This window comes from Trichoplusia ni, chromosome 2 (genome assembly GCF_003590095.1).
Source record: "Trichoplusia ni isolate ovarian cell line Hi5 chromosome 2, tn1, whole genome shotgun sequence".
Classification (NCBI taxonomy): Eukaryota; Metazoa; Arthropoda; class Insecta; order Lepidoptera; family Noctuidae; genus Trichoplusia; species Trichoplusia ni.
This window is the reverse complement of record NC_039479.1, coordinates 19,299,506-19,314,445: the sequence shown is the minus strand read 5'-3', so window position 1 is coordinate 19,314,445 and position 14,940 is coordinate 19,299,506. Positions and strand designations below refer to the sequence as shown.

The following is a 14,940-nucleotide window of genomic DNA, read 5'->3' as shown; positions in this document are numbered from 1 at the left end:
CGTGTGATGGATGAAACTGTCCAATCTGTCTTTCAAAACACGTAAAGACGATTTTATGGGCCATTGTAATGTATATCTAAGTCATCGAATACCGTGGGATATAGTCGATATAAATCTCATTCACAAAACCTAATGTTTAAAAGTTGATAGTGGTCAGAAGATGCAGTTTGGAAAGTAAGTCAGCGTTCTTGTTCTCCGGTAATTTAAACGATTACTTTATTCATATGCATAGAAATTCACAAATTCATTGTTTCGGTGTTTATACATAATATGTATATATATATTATACATGTGAATGCTTTACCTACAGTTTTTACTTAGCAAGGTACTTTCTTGGGCTTGGCGATAAACAGTCGTGGATAAATCATGATTTTTACTCACCAGTGTGTATAGGATATTTCCCTGTCATCAAGGCAGATCTAGAAGGCGTACATACAGGTGCTACATAAAAGTTCTGTAACACGATACCCGAGTAAGCAAGGGCGTCGATGTTAGGCGTCGGTATTTGGTTTGAGCCATGAAAACCCACATCGTTCCAACCCTTGAATTTAAACATAAAGCAATTTAGTCCATGATAAAAAAATAAATAATAACCGCTCTAGGAGAATGTATTTTTTTGTATTTTATTTTTTGATAAGGCTGATATTTTAAATTACCACCATAAGACCCCTAAGCCTCATTTCACAATTATAAAACAGTATTGGTCCCAGGGCCGTATCTAGGGGCCCAGGGGCCCCGAGGCAACAAAGGAGCGGGGGTCCCCTTGGTTCAAGTTATTTTCATTCAGTAAATTTATCGAGCTTTGCATGGTGTCAATAATGTGGGCTTCTACCGTGGTTTCACATTTTTTTTATCGGGAGTGCTGGGCCCCTAATCACATAGTGGTGGGCCCCTAGGCACTGGCCTAAAGTGCCTTATGGATAATACGGCACTGATTGCTCCAGCACTAAATCTCTATCAACCTCCTGAACAAGCAGGGTTTTGAACCCTTTGCTCTACAACAGACCATTTACATACCATAAATATTCCACACATATACCTACATCGATCTTATTGAACAAGTATGATGACCAAAAGCACAAAACTTAGGGTAGTGGTAGACGGACAGGATTTGCAATATGTCGATGAATATTTATCTATACTTGGACCGGATTATTTCGTTAGAGAACCGGCAGGGAAAATAAGTAGAGCGAAGGATACAGAATGCATGGAAAAGTTTCTGGGTCACGTAAAGGGTAGCTTAACAATTGGTAACACTGAAAAGGAAGCTTATCTAGGACATGTGCGTCCTACCCGTCCTAACCTACGGTGCTCAAAGTTGATCACTTACAGAGCACCAGAAGTCCAAACTCAAGATTTTTTACCATGCGGTTAAGCGCAGAATTCTAGGAGTTAAACTAATGGACCGAGTTCGAAACACCACACTGCGCTCCATAACGCAAACTAAGTAATAGATGTCGGAGAAAAAACAGCCAGGCTGAAGTGAGCGTCGCGCGAATGCAGCCTGACCGTCGCGCTGGGATAAAATCGTTACCCACTTGACGCCAGAGGAAGGACATCGTCGCCGAGGTCGACCACCACGAAGGTGCTTTGATGATCTATTCAAATATACGAGGCGCACGTAATCAGAAATCTCAAAAGATAGAGAGGTACGGCAGAGAAAGTTGGCGGCCTTTGCCCAGCAGTGGGATCTAAAACAGGCTATATAAAATATAAAAATATATTTTTACTGCCCACTTAGTAACTAAGTTCTGTTGATATTCGCAAACAAGCGGTGCTTTCAACGTTACATTCGAGTCTTATTTGCCGCTATGTTATGTCCAATTTCACATGTCGTAACAAATTCAATGAAGAAGATTTATGTGATCGGTTCCCACTTGCCTTGTTTTTTTTTTTTAATACGTGACCTTTATGGCCATTGTGCGAATAATGTATTTACAATGCAGTTACTCAGCATGCGTAATAACGTAGATGTGAAATATAAAAAATAGCTTCGAAAAATTAAGTCGGCATACCTTCGCAGTGCAAAAATCAGCTCAATGTAAGGGTTTTTTTATGTTAGGTATAATGTTTAGATTTTCCGAAATCGCTAAAGTAGCCAAACATTGGTTTAGAAGAAAAATTAATATATTTTTAAAGGATTACATATGCATGTAATAAATATCTATAAAATTACCTAATAAAATCCCGGATATAAATTGAAATAAGTATTGAATAAAATCTAAATATTTACCAAATCATCGGCTAGAAAATAAACAATATTCGGCCTGGCATCGGCCAAGCCGGCGCACAGCACCAACACACACGAGACGAGCAACATGCCGCGACGCCTTTCGCACGAACAATGAGCGCTCGGGACTAAACTAGGCTATCTGGAGAACCGGTGCATACTAATGTTAGGTACATCCTTATAGTAATTGATTTAGCTTTGGGTCACCCTCATAGAAAACACGTTACGGACAGTTTATTGACACCCGATAGTGTTTGTGTTACAGTATTTGTATTCGATTAGATAAGGGCTCGCTGAGAACGGACTTTTATGAGATCTAGTAGAATGCGGTTGAAATATTCTGGCTCTATCGACAGATTACATCGCTTTTATCGATTTTTTTTTGTATTTAATTTAGTGAAAGTGTCCCAATGCTGTAGGTATTTTTTTGTGTCAAATTAATTAATTGAAGGTAGATAATAAAAATGTTTTATGTTAATAAACTAATCATAATTTAACATGCATTGTTAGGTATCCTAAATCAAGGTGTTTTTATAGAGATATGTTTTTATTAAATGAGTTACATAGGATAGGATAGGCTAGGATAAATAAAATAATTTACTATGATATCTGATCTATACACCAAGCGAGAGTTCAGACCAAAAGTGTTATTTCCTTACAAATACACAGGCACTAGGCAGGTTTAAAAAATTACCATTAAAATCTAAAGAAAAACAAAATATACAAATAATTCAGTTTATTTTCATATAAATTACAGTCCATAACTTCACGTATCACACACGTACTTACGAAAATTAAAAGCGTGGAGACCATTTATATTACAGCTGCCTTAAACAACCGTTGTTTAAAAGGTTAATTGGACTCACAGCAAATAAATGCATAACGAAACGAGAAGAAAATAATTTACCGAGCTATTTACAGAGAAAAATAGGTTACTTTTCTCCTATAATGTACGCTAGCGACATTAAGATTCCTTGTTAATTTACGTACAAAGTACAAACGGTGATGTCCATGCATGTGCCTTACAATACTGATATAGTTTTCCATTTAATTCTGGAATGACGAACGCTGTGAGTCCAACTCTGGATCGTGCTCATTGCCTAATGACGAACATTTGTGGGCTACTTACTACTTTCTAAAACCATGACAGAGTGGTAATTATTACCTTTTACCCATTACCAGCTGGCACAGAGACTTTTTAACATAGCTTCAGATGTTTCGATAAGATTTAAGATACGTTAATTGAAGTTCCGAAGACTGGAAATAAACGTCGCGTGATGGACACAATGATATGATGTACAGTATACAGGGTGCAAATACGTTCTATGTATCTTCTTTTTTCTACTTATGGGGAAAGCAAAGCCACACAAACATAAAACTTGTACTTATGTATTTATTTTATTTAACACACACATTCGATATTTATATACGACACATGAGCACGATCCAAACAAAAATAATAATAAATTGAACATTCAGGTAAGAAAATTATATTACAATACGGCAACGAACAAGCCATGTCTCACTAAATGTACAAGAAATGGATGTAAAAAGTATTCACCTCACAATGAGATTTAGAATTGTATATTCACATTACACGGTGATCATTGTCGTTATTTGAGTACCTTTCATCTCCTGTCAGTCTCGAGACAATTACTATTATAAATCTTCAATTAAGAAATTAATCCTGTTCATGAGATGGTAAAAATAGAAACAGATGATTTATTTCATTTATAATACTGGTCTGTAATAAACACCAATCATTTCAATGTTATCATTTACAATGGATTAAACTCAAAAACAATACAAAAATCACCGAGTATAAGCGTCAAATTATATACAGATAAACCATTTATACTGAACCCACATAGAATTAACGAAAAATTATATAAAAATTAAACTACTTATTCCACATATTACAGTGTAAATATCATTCATGAATGAAATTCATAACAAAAATAAATATGGTCACACAACGCGTGCAATGTTCATGATTCCGAGATACAGTCGATGTCAAAAGTGTTATGTTGTGACAATAGATGTAAATTCAATTAACCGCTTCTGTCGCCGACTGCCCTCGAATAAAACCAATTCTATATTATAAGCTATACATGACAATGCGATATTCGTAAAAATGCAACATGAGTCCTTTCAACATTTTGTTCACTACATTGGTCACATACTAAAAGAAAGGGAAGCTTAGTTCTTTGGCAGTACAGAACGGAAATTATATTATTTAGAATATATTATTATATAGCTGGAAAGACAAAATAATAACACCTTGCTTTAAGTTAACATCATAACTACTACCATAACATAAAAAATAAATAAATTGTTGGTCTTACAACATTACCCATATTATTCCTTATTTGCTCGAAAAAATTATTGCCCTAATTAAATTACTAACTATTTAATACATTTTAACTATTGTATGTAAATAGTAGAATATTATTTTATATTAATACATCTGTATAAGTATCAAGAAGTTATTATTGAGTCCTCAGACAGAAGAATACCGCGAAATATTGCTATAACGGACAAGAAAGACAGACAAGAGTATAATTTTCTTTTATATATTAGACTAAATATATCTTAACTACCAGGAAAGTTTCTAAGAAGGCAAATACCTTGTACCGTTATGTTGAGCTGTGGATCCAAGACTGCATTACTCACTTGTATTTAGTGTAAATTTGAAACGAACAAATTGTTTAGTAACTAGCTTTGGTTGCACTTCTCTTTGGTTCGTCCATCAGTGTCAGGTTAATAATACCAACATGGGTAAAAGATTGTGATCTTATAACCATATTAATATACCTTAAACTAGTTAGTTAATAAGTGCAAATTGTTTTCTATTATGGCAGCCTTCACCACCACTTTGTCAAGATCTTTTGTTTGGGTAGAAATTCGTCAGTATTGCTAAATAAGTACAAATGAAGAGTGATATAGGTAGATGAGAAATAGTGTGAAGTAGCGGCCCAAGCTCAACATAAGAGTACCGTAGTGTTGCAGGTGTGGGCGGTCCGGCCGGCCGCCAGCCCGCTGCCCCGGCCTGCCTACTCCTTGCGCGGTTTGCGTTTCCTCTGCCCGTCGCCGGCGCCCTCCGTGTCCACTAGTGGAGCGCTCTACAACACAATACCATATATTAGTTTTATGTTACTTACTTTTTTATCACTGAATATCCGCCATGTCTTATCGGTCAGCCGAAACAACACTTTAGTAATGACCAAAGCGCTATCCAGTTTAAGGTTACTATTCTCATTTTGCTTTTGTCGCGAGGTGTATTATAAACCCAGCACGTTGATATTGCGACAGAACCTAGTCACAATAATAGGGTCGTAATAGACGTCACTCACCGTAAAAAGTACAGGTGAAAATTTAATTACTTTAATTACATATTCATTAAGTATGTTAAATTTGAATGAGCTTTTTAGATTTTCTCAGTAGATCAACATGTTAGAGTTAAGGAGGTAATTCATTATATAATTATTATAAATGTGACAGTTCGATTATGTCACCAAGATGGCCGCCAATCGCAATACCATCGTGCGGGGCTTATATAGATATTCAAATGAAGTGGTCAAAGTAGTTAAACATGATCTTACATCGTCAGTGGAGGTGACGATGTCCGCCTGTTCGGTGTCGGGAGCGGGTCCCTCGAGGTCGGCCTTGCTGGGCCGGTCGCTGTCGTCCCGCGGCTCGTCCTCGGCCTCGGACAAGTGAGGGTCGTCCTCACCCACTGCATCAGTCTTCTTAGGGTCGGACTCTGACTCCTAGGTCAAATTATGAGGCGTTAAATTACTTTGTGACATGATACCAAACTTGTTCTCCATTCCTCGGCGAAGATTCTTCATTTGATTCTTTGTTATTCTGTCCTGAACATCCAGTTCAATTGAATGGAAAATCAGTCACAAACTCATTTATTCTCATAATTAACTAATTTTGCTAAATTGAGGTCTTGGAAAATTTGTATTACATACCGATTTAGGTCCGCAGCATACGTAGGCGACGATTCCAACAAAGATGAACGTGACGACGATGACGAGTGCATACACCCAGGGGTTCTCGCCGGCGAACTTTATCGCGCGATCGAACACAGAGTCCTGCAATATTAGCGGGGCTACACACTAGCATACTACTTTGTTCATAGGGGGTATAGCTACAGGAATAGAGAGGGATAGGGTTTTAGTGTTGGATGTTGAGATGAGTTCCTTCTTAGATATAATTGTTGCCAGTTGACTGTGATGAATATTGGTTAGATGAAAAATAAACATGATTGTATTGTGTATCTTACGCAATACTATGACATTGAACGTAGACCTTTCTCATAACTAAATAATTTGGCAAAGATATAAAAATAAAATGTGTGAATGTTACATACTGTACAGTGCATACAGGATTTTGCTTATATATAAGACATATGCATGGAATTACCCCTCATAGCTTTACAAACATATTTTATCTAGCCACTTATCTCCGATCTATAACATCATACGTGAATGGTGTTTGTAGCTTACAGTCAAGAAACACGATAGCTCTTCCTACAAATGTTTAAAATCTCGTTAGCTCGTAGCACCTACTTAGTATATCTACTCATACGCTTTCACAAATAGGTGAGGCTAGCTAAGACGGCAGTAACCTCGTTAGCGCGTCGTACGAGGCAGGCCACGTAGGCCACGATAGGAATGGCCACGTACAGCGCGTACAGCGCCCACCAGCCCGGCTTGTAGTTCATGGCGCGTAACATGCGACCCCACAGGGTTTGCTACGCATTCAATTGGATGTTTGACTAGTCATTTTTTGTAACTGTCTGCCATGACCCATACAAATAACCTAGTTTTCGGGTCACTTTTATTGACTTGTTTTAAATACTATTCGATGGTATCTTGTTATTCTGCTACGTAATTTTTTAATCAGCTAAACAACCTAAGATACTAATTTACTAACTTCACAAAGTGATCAATTTGATTGTGATAAAAGCTTTTTTACTAACCCAATCTTTTTTTACAACTAGATGCATCAAACTTTATATAATCCAAGGTGTATTTCACACCAGTACATAATATGTGAATTAAGTATTTCATTGGCTCTTTTTTAATAGACACCTCTTTATCAAGTATGGTATATAACTTACGGAATCCCTGGAGATCTTGGCCCGTTTCTGCATGAAGGTGATCTGCGCCCAGTGCTCGGCCACGGCCACGTCGTCCGTGATGATGAGGTTGTCGAACAGAAGCGCGGGGGACATCGACCACAACTCGAAACCCACGGCGTGCTGCCGATAACGATATAATGTTAGAGAGTGGGTTGAGACAACATTAAATAGACAATTATTACCATCTAATGAAACATGTCACAAAGTTAAGATTGAAGTTTCAAGAAATGTCTGGGTAGATCGAAACGTTTTTAAACAGAAGTTGATTATAAAAAGTAAAAATTTATTTATTCCCTCACTAAATACGTATTTTTCCTTTTTCAGAAAAACTAAGATTTAATGATGCTGCTTTAAAGTTTAGGAGAAAGGGCCTTGAGACGGGGATGACGTGTGTGATGGACGATTTTCGTCATCCTCGTTGTAAGCAGTTGATGTACTCACGATGGGCGTCATGCGGTAGGGCAGGTCGTCCTTGAAGTAGTGCGGGTTGGGGATCCGGCGCGGAGTCCACTTGCCCTTGTAGTTGGGGTTGGCGATCAGCGGCGCGCGCCAGATGCCCTGCGGACAAGACATGTCATAGTTTGCATTTTTCAAAAGGATAGAGTTAACAGTATGCAGAAATATTTGGGTGGTTACATACTTTTACAACTTAATTATATTGCTTTATCCGACTTATAGTAACGGGAAAGTGTTCTGGATGTTTGTTTCTCTTTTACGCAGGAACCTCTGTACGGATTTAGACGAAACTTGGTTCATGGACATTTTATAACCAGAATTAACATTATAAGATAGCTTTTATCCCGATTTTATGTTCTTTGGGTTCATTTTCGATTCCGGGCAGGCCACAACAGCTAGTACAGTAATAAAGACAAGCTACATAGCTAGGTGAGTGTGTGTGCGTACCTTGTAGTTGGGGTTGGGTATGGCGGGCGGCTGCCAGGCCCCGCAGCCGGGCGCGGCCGCACACAAGGGGTTGTCCACCAGCGGCGCCTCCCACTCGCCGTCCATCTCCTCGTCCCAGTCCGACGGCTTCTTGGCCTCGGGGTCTGTTACAGGTGTAATGTCATTTATGATAAGCACATCAACAACACAGTTAACATAGTTAACCCCCATAATTAAAATCACACTAACAAAATTATGGCACTTCAGTATCTGTGGAGTTAACAGGTATGCATAACATTTGACATTAGATAATAAGAGGAAATACTTAAATTATGAAATACGAAATGATTAACATTTAAATGTCTCCCTAAACTGTTAGACTTCGCCTCATTTAAAAATATGCCTTACAGAACTTCATAAGTATTACCGGGAATTGTTTCAGGTTCATCATCGAGCCATCCGTCGGGTTTAACAGCGTTGGGGTCCACAATTTGTGCGGGCGCAGTCTCATCCCAATCCTCAGGTTTTGTGGCAGACGGGTCTACAATCTAAGCAAACAAATGTTGTAAAAAAATCATGGAATGTTTACATGAGCGCGCCAAAACCTAACAAAATGATAAATAGAGTACCTTTTTAAGGTTTATAAACCACTCCTGCACTAAGAAACTAAATCCTAAAGAAAAAGCATTCCTGGTTCACACAAATACTTGTCCTGAATGGGGATCGAACCCAAAACACTTATGCACAGTGGGTCGGGCGAGGTAACCAATACCACTTATCGTCGCATTACTAGACTCAAGTTTCAAATTTTTAGCGACAAAAGGTTGAACTGTGTTTACCTAGTACTAAAAATAAAACGGTGCATAAAATACCGTTGTTTTTATTTCTTTATGAGAACAATCACCTTTTTCAGGCAAAGTGCCAGGTACAATCTCAATGAAATTTCTTTGTTGTATTAAATATGAGTCAATAAGTTGTTGTCCAGTACAAGGACACCCACATATATTTAGACTTTATTTATGGGAATAGTTGAAAGGTACAGAGCCAGTATAGAAAATATTTTTAGAAATTATACTAAAGAAGTGTTCTCTAAAACAATAAGCTGTTTTCCTTGCCTTATTAATATGTTTTTTCATTATTAAATAGTTAATGTTCGATTGCTCCAAAAACCGCGTCTAGATTTTGTTGACACTCCCGATTGTCTCATTACACAAAAACTTAACTAAACTGCTCGCGTATTTACGCCCATAATTTATTATTCTTACAAAGTATGAAACTGGTACTTCTATTAGATCACACTTGTCATACTGGTTACTTAAGTTTTATTATCATTATGGTTTTATATTACCTATTTATAATGTTTATTTTAGAAATCATTATTATTATTATTTTCTGTAACAAACTAGCAGGTAACTAGATGATGCGTGTGAATCAAATGAAATGCACAATGAAACATAAAAAGTGATCTAAATCTCTTGTCTTTTATTTAAGATTAAATTCTATTTTACTAGCCTATTTAAGAACCTCAATTTTACTAAAAACAAACTTCAATCTACCTTTTCCCTACTACAACCTTTTTACAACGCAAAAAGCGCCTTATGAATCTAACAACAAAGTTCATGTTCATATCACACATACCTTTTCCCTCTCATCCCAGTCCTCTGGCTTCGTGTCGTTGGGGTCATCGATCTCCTCAGGCGGGTTCACAGGCGGAGTGAAGTCTTCCAGTAGAGAGCCAGCGTTGACCTCCTTATTGTCAACCAGTATGCTGAATGTGTTGTCTGGGCGAACGATCAGCGTGTAAAGATGTGGCTCCTTGTCTTTGTAAATGTCATCGAGACGCTGGCTGTAAAAGGTTTTAAATTGTTTATAATATTTGGATTTTTGTCTATATTGTGGTGTTAACAAGTATATACTAATGTAACAGATAGGAATAACAATCCTGAGGCAATATTGTCCGACCGTTACTTGGAGGTTAACACCTGAAAAATGTTTTAATAATCTTAATAGAACTTTTTTATTCATTCACTAAGATGATTTTTAGTTAAGTTAAGTTAGTAAAAGTCCTTTGACAAGTAATCTGTTAATAAAAACTGAACTACTTACGTAGGTTTCTTGCTATGTTTCTCTTCGATAGTACCATTCTTGGGGTTCTTGTGTCTGAAGATGAAGTGCAGTTTGTTGTCATTACCGCACTTGTCGGGTCCAAACATGATGGTGTAGGGCGTCTGGTCGTAGAACTTGCGGAGGTCGGCCTTCGTGTTCGTACCACGGGATAACAGCTTGATGTAAGCTCCGCCGCAGTTTTGACCCTCCTGGAACATTAGTAGGCGGTTTTTGGATGACTTGTTGAATAAACATCTCGTATGGTATAGTAGTACTAGCAGATCGATAAAGGAATTTGTAGGTGGTGATTAGATAGAACTCAATGTTGCGTACGAGTTTGAGTATTGATTAATAATTAATTAGCTTTATTACACAAATAACTGGCTTGATTTTTGTATCTGTTCATCTTTTGTTTTTATTCGTTTGAGAGACGAGTACACAGTGATAGTATATATAAGGGTTTAAACAGCGGGTTGAGCCCGATGACCAACAAAAAAATCCTACATAAATTCATACATTACGTTTAACGAGCATATTACACACAAATAAAGGATGTGATTAACGCCACCCGTTATAAACAAACAAAAAATATTGACGCCGATGAAATTTATTTATAGCAGTAACGTGAGGCAGCATTTCCGAAAACAGTTTTGGATAGCTTCCAGTAATGTTTATAATAACATAGTAAATGTGTGAATTTGTTTTTTCCTTACTTCAATGTGTACGTTTTGCAAGTGATATTCTTGAATATCATAACAAAGAAATAAATCTAATAAGTAACACTAAATCCGAATGCACCTAAAAATTGGAGATTTTAGGAGCATGGTAGCCATATCATTCCTTTAAAGAAAAACTATATAAGAAAACTCCATATTTTACAGTTAAAATAAAATTATTACTTTATGTACAGCTTCAGTGTATCATCAACAAAGGAAAGAGATTTGCATGACACTAAAATATGTCACAGCCAAATTCAATGTATTGTCAGAATTGTTAATACATTTAAATTAAGAGCTTCCGGCGCGTCCAACTATCCACTCTACTGATTTAGTCTAAATGGTTGATGCAATACCTTTTTGTTTTGGCTTTCGACTTTTCAACGCATTATTTTTGTTACATTCTCGCGTAATACAAAACACATTTCAAGTTGTAAATAGACTTGAAATACAAACCAACCTAATTGAATCAATAATCAAATTAGGTAAATTAGCTTAAAAAACACAAATATAATAATTCTATAACATAAAAATGACGTAAAACCAGTCTGAATCTAGTCTTACGTGGTAAATATGAATAGGCTTGAATGCTTAGCCGATAAGTCAATTAGTGACTCAACTCAATATAACTTTTACCATACTGGTACAGTCCTTAGCACATCAGACATGGTAACACATAGTCCTTGATTACACCTTTATGTTAAAGCCCTACAGTCGGATTTCGTATGTCGCTGTGACATTTAACATGCGATCGATTGTACCACTAATGTGTTACAAGGCCTTTTAATGGTGTAGAATGTTTCATAATTCTTTTTAGTTTCTGTTTAAGAAGTGAACTTTCTTCGTTTTATCGATTATGATGAAATGTAGCATTTCAATTCTATGTTCACAGCACAGTTTATTTTTAAAAATAATAGTTTCGAAATATATTAGAACTGCTTATTTTAATACCTATATGCCAAATGCTACTAATATCATATTTATTAATAAGAAAAAAAAGAGAGTAAAATAATTGGCATGACTGTAAAAAAAAACGAATATATAGTTTTACCTGCATAGTAACTTCATACTGGACAACAAATGGCTTGTCTATAAATTCGAATGGTCTATCAAGGAGTGTAGATATGGCCGCATGTTTTGCTTCAGTGGTTAACACTAGACCCAAATCATCTTTGAAGATCTTCCGGCTCGGAGCTTGGATCTAGAAATTGAGTAAAATATATTTTTTAACCATACACACAATTCTCGGTCTCGAGCCTAAACAGAGTCTATTTTATGGCAAGTAAAACATCTTCAGAAAGACACCAACTCAAGAAACAAAGACTCAGAACAAGCATTTTTAATCATGCTAACATTTGTGGTTATCTGTGCATTATAAGCAGAAATGGTCCACAAATGTAGAAAATTACAAATTCACTTAGTTTTTATTACCAATCAGAGAGACTTTAACACATAATAGAATGTTATAAAATGATTTTGTTACGGAAATCAAGATAAGAACGATTGTTAAGATTTACTCTGACATGTGAATGTACCAAGAAGTATTTTATGAAATTATGTAATGTAAATGGTACAGTTTGATAACACTAGAAGTCAGCCACATGAATACTAAAACCGAAAATATAAGTCACTTGAACTGCTAATTTACTTAACTATTTACTAATTTTTTTAAAAATCAGAACTATAAAAATAGCAATAAACTAAACATTTGTTTGTGATGATGACAATTTTTTTATTTAAATAATATCTTGCATGCCTATGAAATTATATATGTAAATTCGTATTTTTTTATATTGTATATTTTACATTTTCATGGCTAGATTAAACATTATCAGTTTTTATTTCTAATTTAAAATATGTTTCTTACCTCCCATTTACCATCATACTTGGCAATATTCTCATCGACACCCTGTTTCTTGGCTTCTGACTTCACCCATTTCTTTTTAAAAGCACTTTCATCATCAAAATGTTCTGCCAGGTAAACTTTTTCAGGACTTATTTGTGGGCTGTGGTACTTCTCATCTTCTTCCACAACCTAGGGGAGAGATATAACATTTATTTAAAAACAATATTCTATGAATTTCTCTGTGTATTTTCTAATAATGTCATGAAAATTGCGGTCATGTTACAGTAGACGAGCTTGTAGACAAACACAGGTATATCTCTTTACACCCAGTGAGATGTCATTCTGACTCAACCAAGGGTGTAAAAGGAATATTTAAAGTCTTTGAAAAAGTTTAAAGATCAAGTGAAAAGAGCTACCTATTGACACAATAATATTGGGCTATCTAAAGTTCATCAGTCCATCTGTCTGAAGTCTTCAAGTGTTTTGGTTAGGTTATCATTACACCGTCCTACCTTGCACTGTCTTTCCATTTTTAACAGGACTGCTTTAAGAGGTGAAAGATATAGGCAAAACCACTTGACAGCAATGATAGCGACTGTCTTAGTTTCACTTTCTGTCAGTTTATTCACAAGTTCAGATGGACATTAGTGAGATTTCAATGACCAAATATAATGCACCCATGAATGAAACTCAGACAACTGCTCCTTTCAGTAAATATAGGTATTATCCAGCTCTCGGTTAATTGGTTTACTTCCAAAAAATAGCTTAGTTTAAAATAGTGGAAAGACCTAGTTCTCAAAGCATGTACATCAGACCCAAAATACAGGTGTCCATAATAATGTTTAGGTGTTGAATAGTGATATGAGTACACCTATTGTGGTTACTTGTCTCAGACTGTCCATCAAAGTTTGGCATTATTCATGACAAAGTCAATTCTGTACAGCTGGTTGTCATTTCAGAATTTGGCATAACATTTATTTATAACAATAAGAAAATGATAAAAATATGTTTATAAAAACAAATATAGACACTACTAATGATGGAGTAGAGAGATTGAACCTCGGAGCCCTAAATCTCTGAATGCATTGAGGTTATTTTTCCAGCTGAGTGTCTTTTGTTATACATTTCAGTTCTTAAATAACCAGATCTGTAGTTGTAACACTATCTTAGATAAAGATCTGGGTCATAAACAATATCTACAAAAGATTCCAACACTAGCAAGCAAGCATTGTAAGTAATTCAGGTCATGTAACCTATAAGGACTAACCTCCACGGTGGCTTCGTCGTCTCCTTCATCATTTTCAGCTTGGACCACACCAGCAGCACTAACTAATACCAGTAAGGCACCCAATAGGTATAACTTACGGCTAAGTAAAGCCATCTGAAAAAATTAATTATTCTGTAGCTAAACACGTCGGCCGACTAAAAAAACCTCGACGATATCTGAGACTCTAGGAATCTTTCGACTGAACTATGCTACGAGAACTACACTTAATTTGATTAAAATTATGTATGGTTTTATGTAGCGTTCAAACACCGCAAGAGTGTGGTGCAGCCGGATAACGGAAATCCTCAATAAAGGGCGAACAGCACCATTATTAACAAATTTTATTAAAAAACATTGCCCTTCGCAATACCTCGAAATATATTTATTACACTTTATTGCTTTGAACGTTACAGTTTATACGATGCACAGAAATCAACTATGTTCCCAATGAGAGGAATTTGTATTTGATTTTCCTGAAAATTTTCAGCCAATCAAAAACAAACAGTTGTCAAGGTAGCGATCGAGAATTTTCCGAAGCGTTCATATTAATGAATTATGTTTTTCAAAAACACATGCAATGCCATATTAAAATACGTCTGGTTTTTTTTTAGTTTCCGACGTATAAGATAAAAATCTTATTGATTTTACAAAGTTGTAGATATTTAGAATATTGCTTTTTCAAAAAGAGAGTCTGAATAGCTTACTGCCTTTGCTTCATGAAAAAGAATAAATAGGCCTACT

The 14,940-nt window shown here is 36.1% G+C and overlaps 2 protein-coding genes across 2 annotated transcripts in view; both read right to left on the bottom strand.

Annotated features, from left to right (window-relative positions):
* The window catches only part of LOC113501874 (arylsulfatase I), a 7,335-nt gene extending 4,848 nt beyond the window's left edge, over positions 1–2,487 (bottom strand). The window contains exons 1-3 of the mRNA XM_026883177.1: positions 2,234–2,487; positions 378–541; positions 125–129 (exon numbers count right to left, since the gene is read on the bottom strand). Of these exons, the coding sequence (XP_026738978.1) occupies positions 125–129; positions 378–541; positions 2,234–2,320 (256 nt within the window). The 5' untranslated portion in view covers positions 2,321–2,487. The remainder of the gene's footprint in view (positions 1–124; positions 130–377; positions 542–2,233) is intronic.
* A 464-nt stretch (positions 2,488–2,951) lies between these two features.
* On the bottom strand, positions 2,952–14,691 carry LOC113508548 (calnexin). The gene is made up of 13 exons (XM_026891661.1): positions 14,570–14,691; positions 14,200–14,313; positions 12,954–13,121; positions 12,138–12,287; positions 10,371–10,579; positions 9,903–10,110; positions 8,692–8,812; positions 8,286–8,428; positions 7,824–7,940; positions 7,362–7,502; positions 6,208–6,330; positions 5,833–6,000; positions 2,952–5,352 (listed from the first exon to the last, which is right to left on the bottom strand). Exons 2-13 carry the CDS (start codon positions 14,311–14,313, stop codon positions 5,284–5,286), a joined length of 1,731 nt encoding a protein of 576 aa, XP_026747462.1. The 5' UTR covers positions 14,570–14,691; the 3' UTR covers positions 2,952–5,283.
* Between the last annotated feature and the right edge of the window lie 249 nt (positions 14,692–14,940).

Coding starts and splice junctions, on each gene's coding strand:
- LOC113508548 (XM_026891661.1), bottom strand. CDS start 14,313: ATGGCTTTACTTAGCCGTAAGTTATACCTATTGGGTGCCTTACTGGTA. Junction 10,580..12,137: donor AGTATGAAGTTACTATGCAG/GTAAAACTATAT, acceptor CTAATGTTCCAG/GAGGGTCAAAACTGCGGCGG. Junction 7,503..7,823: donor CCTACCGCATGACGCCCATC/GTGAGTACATCA, acceptor CGTTATCGGCAG/CACGCCGTGGGTTTCGAGTT.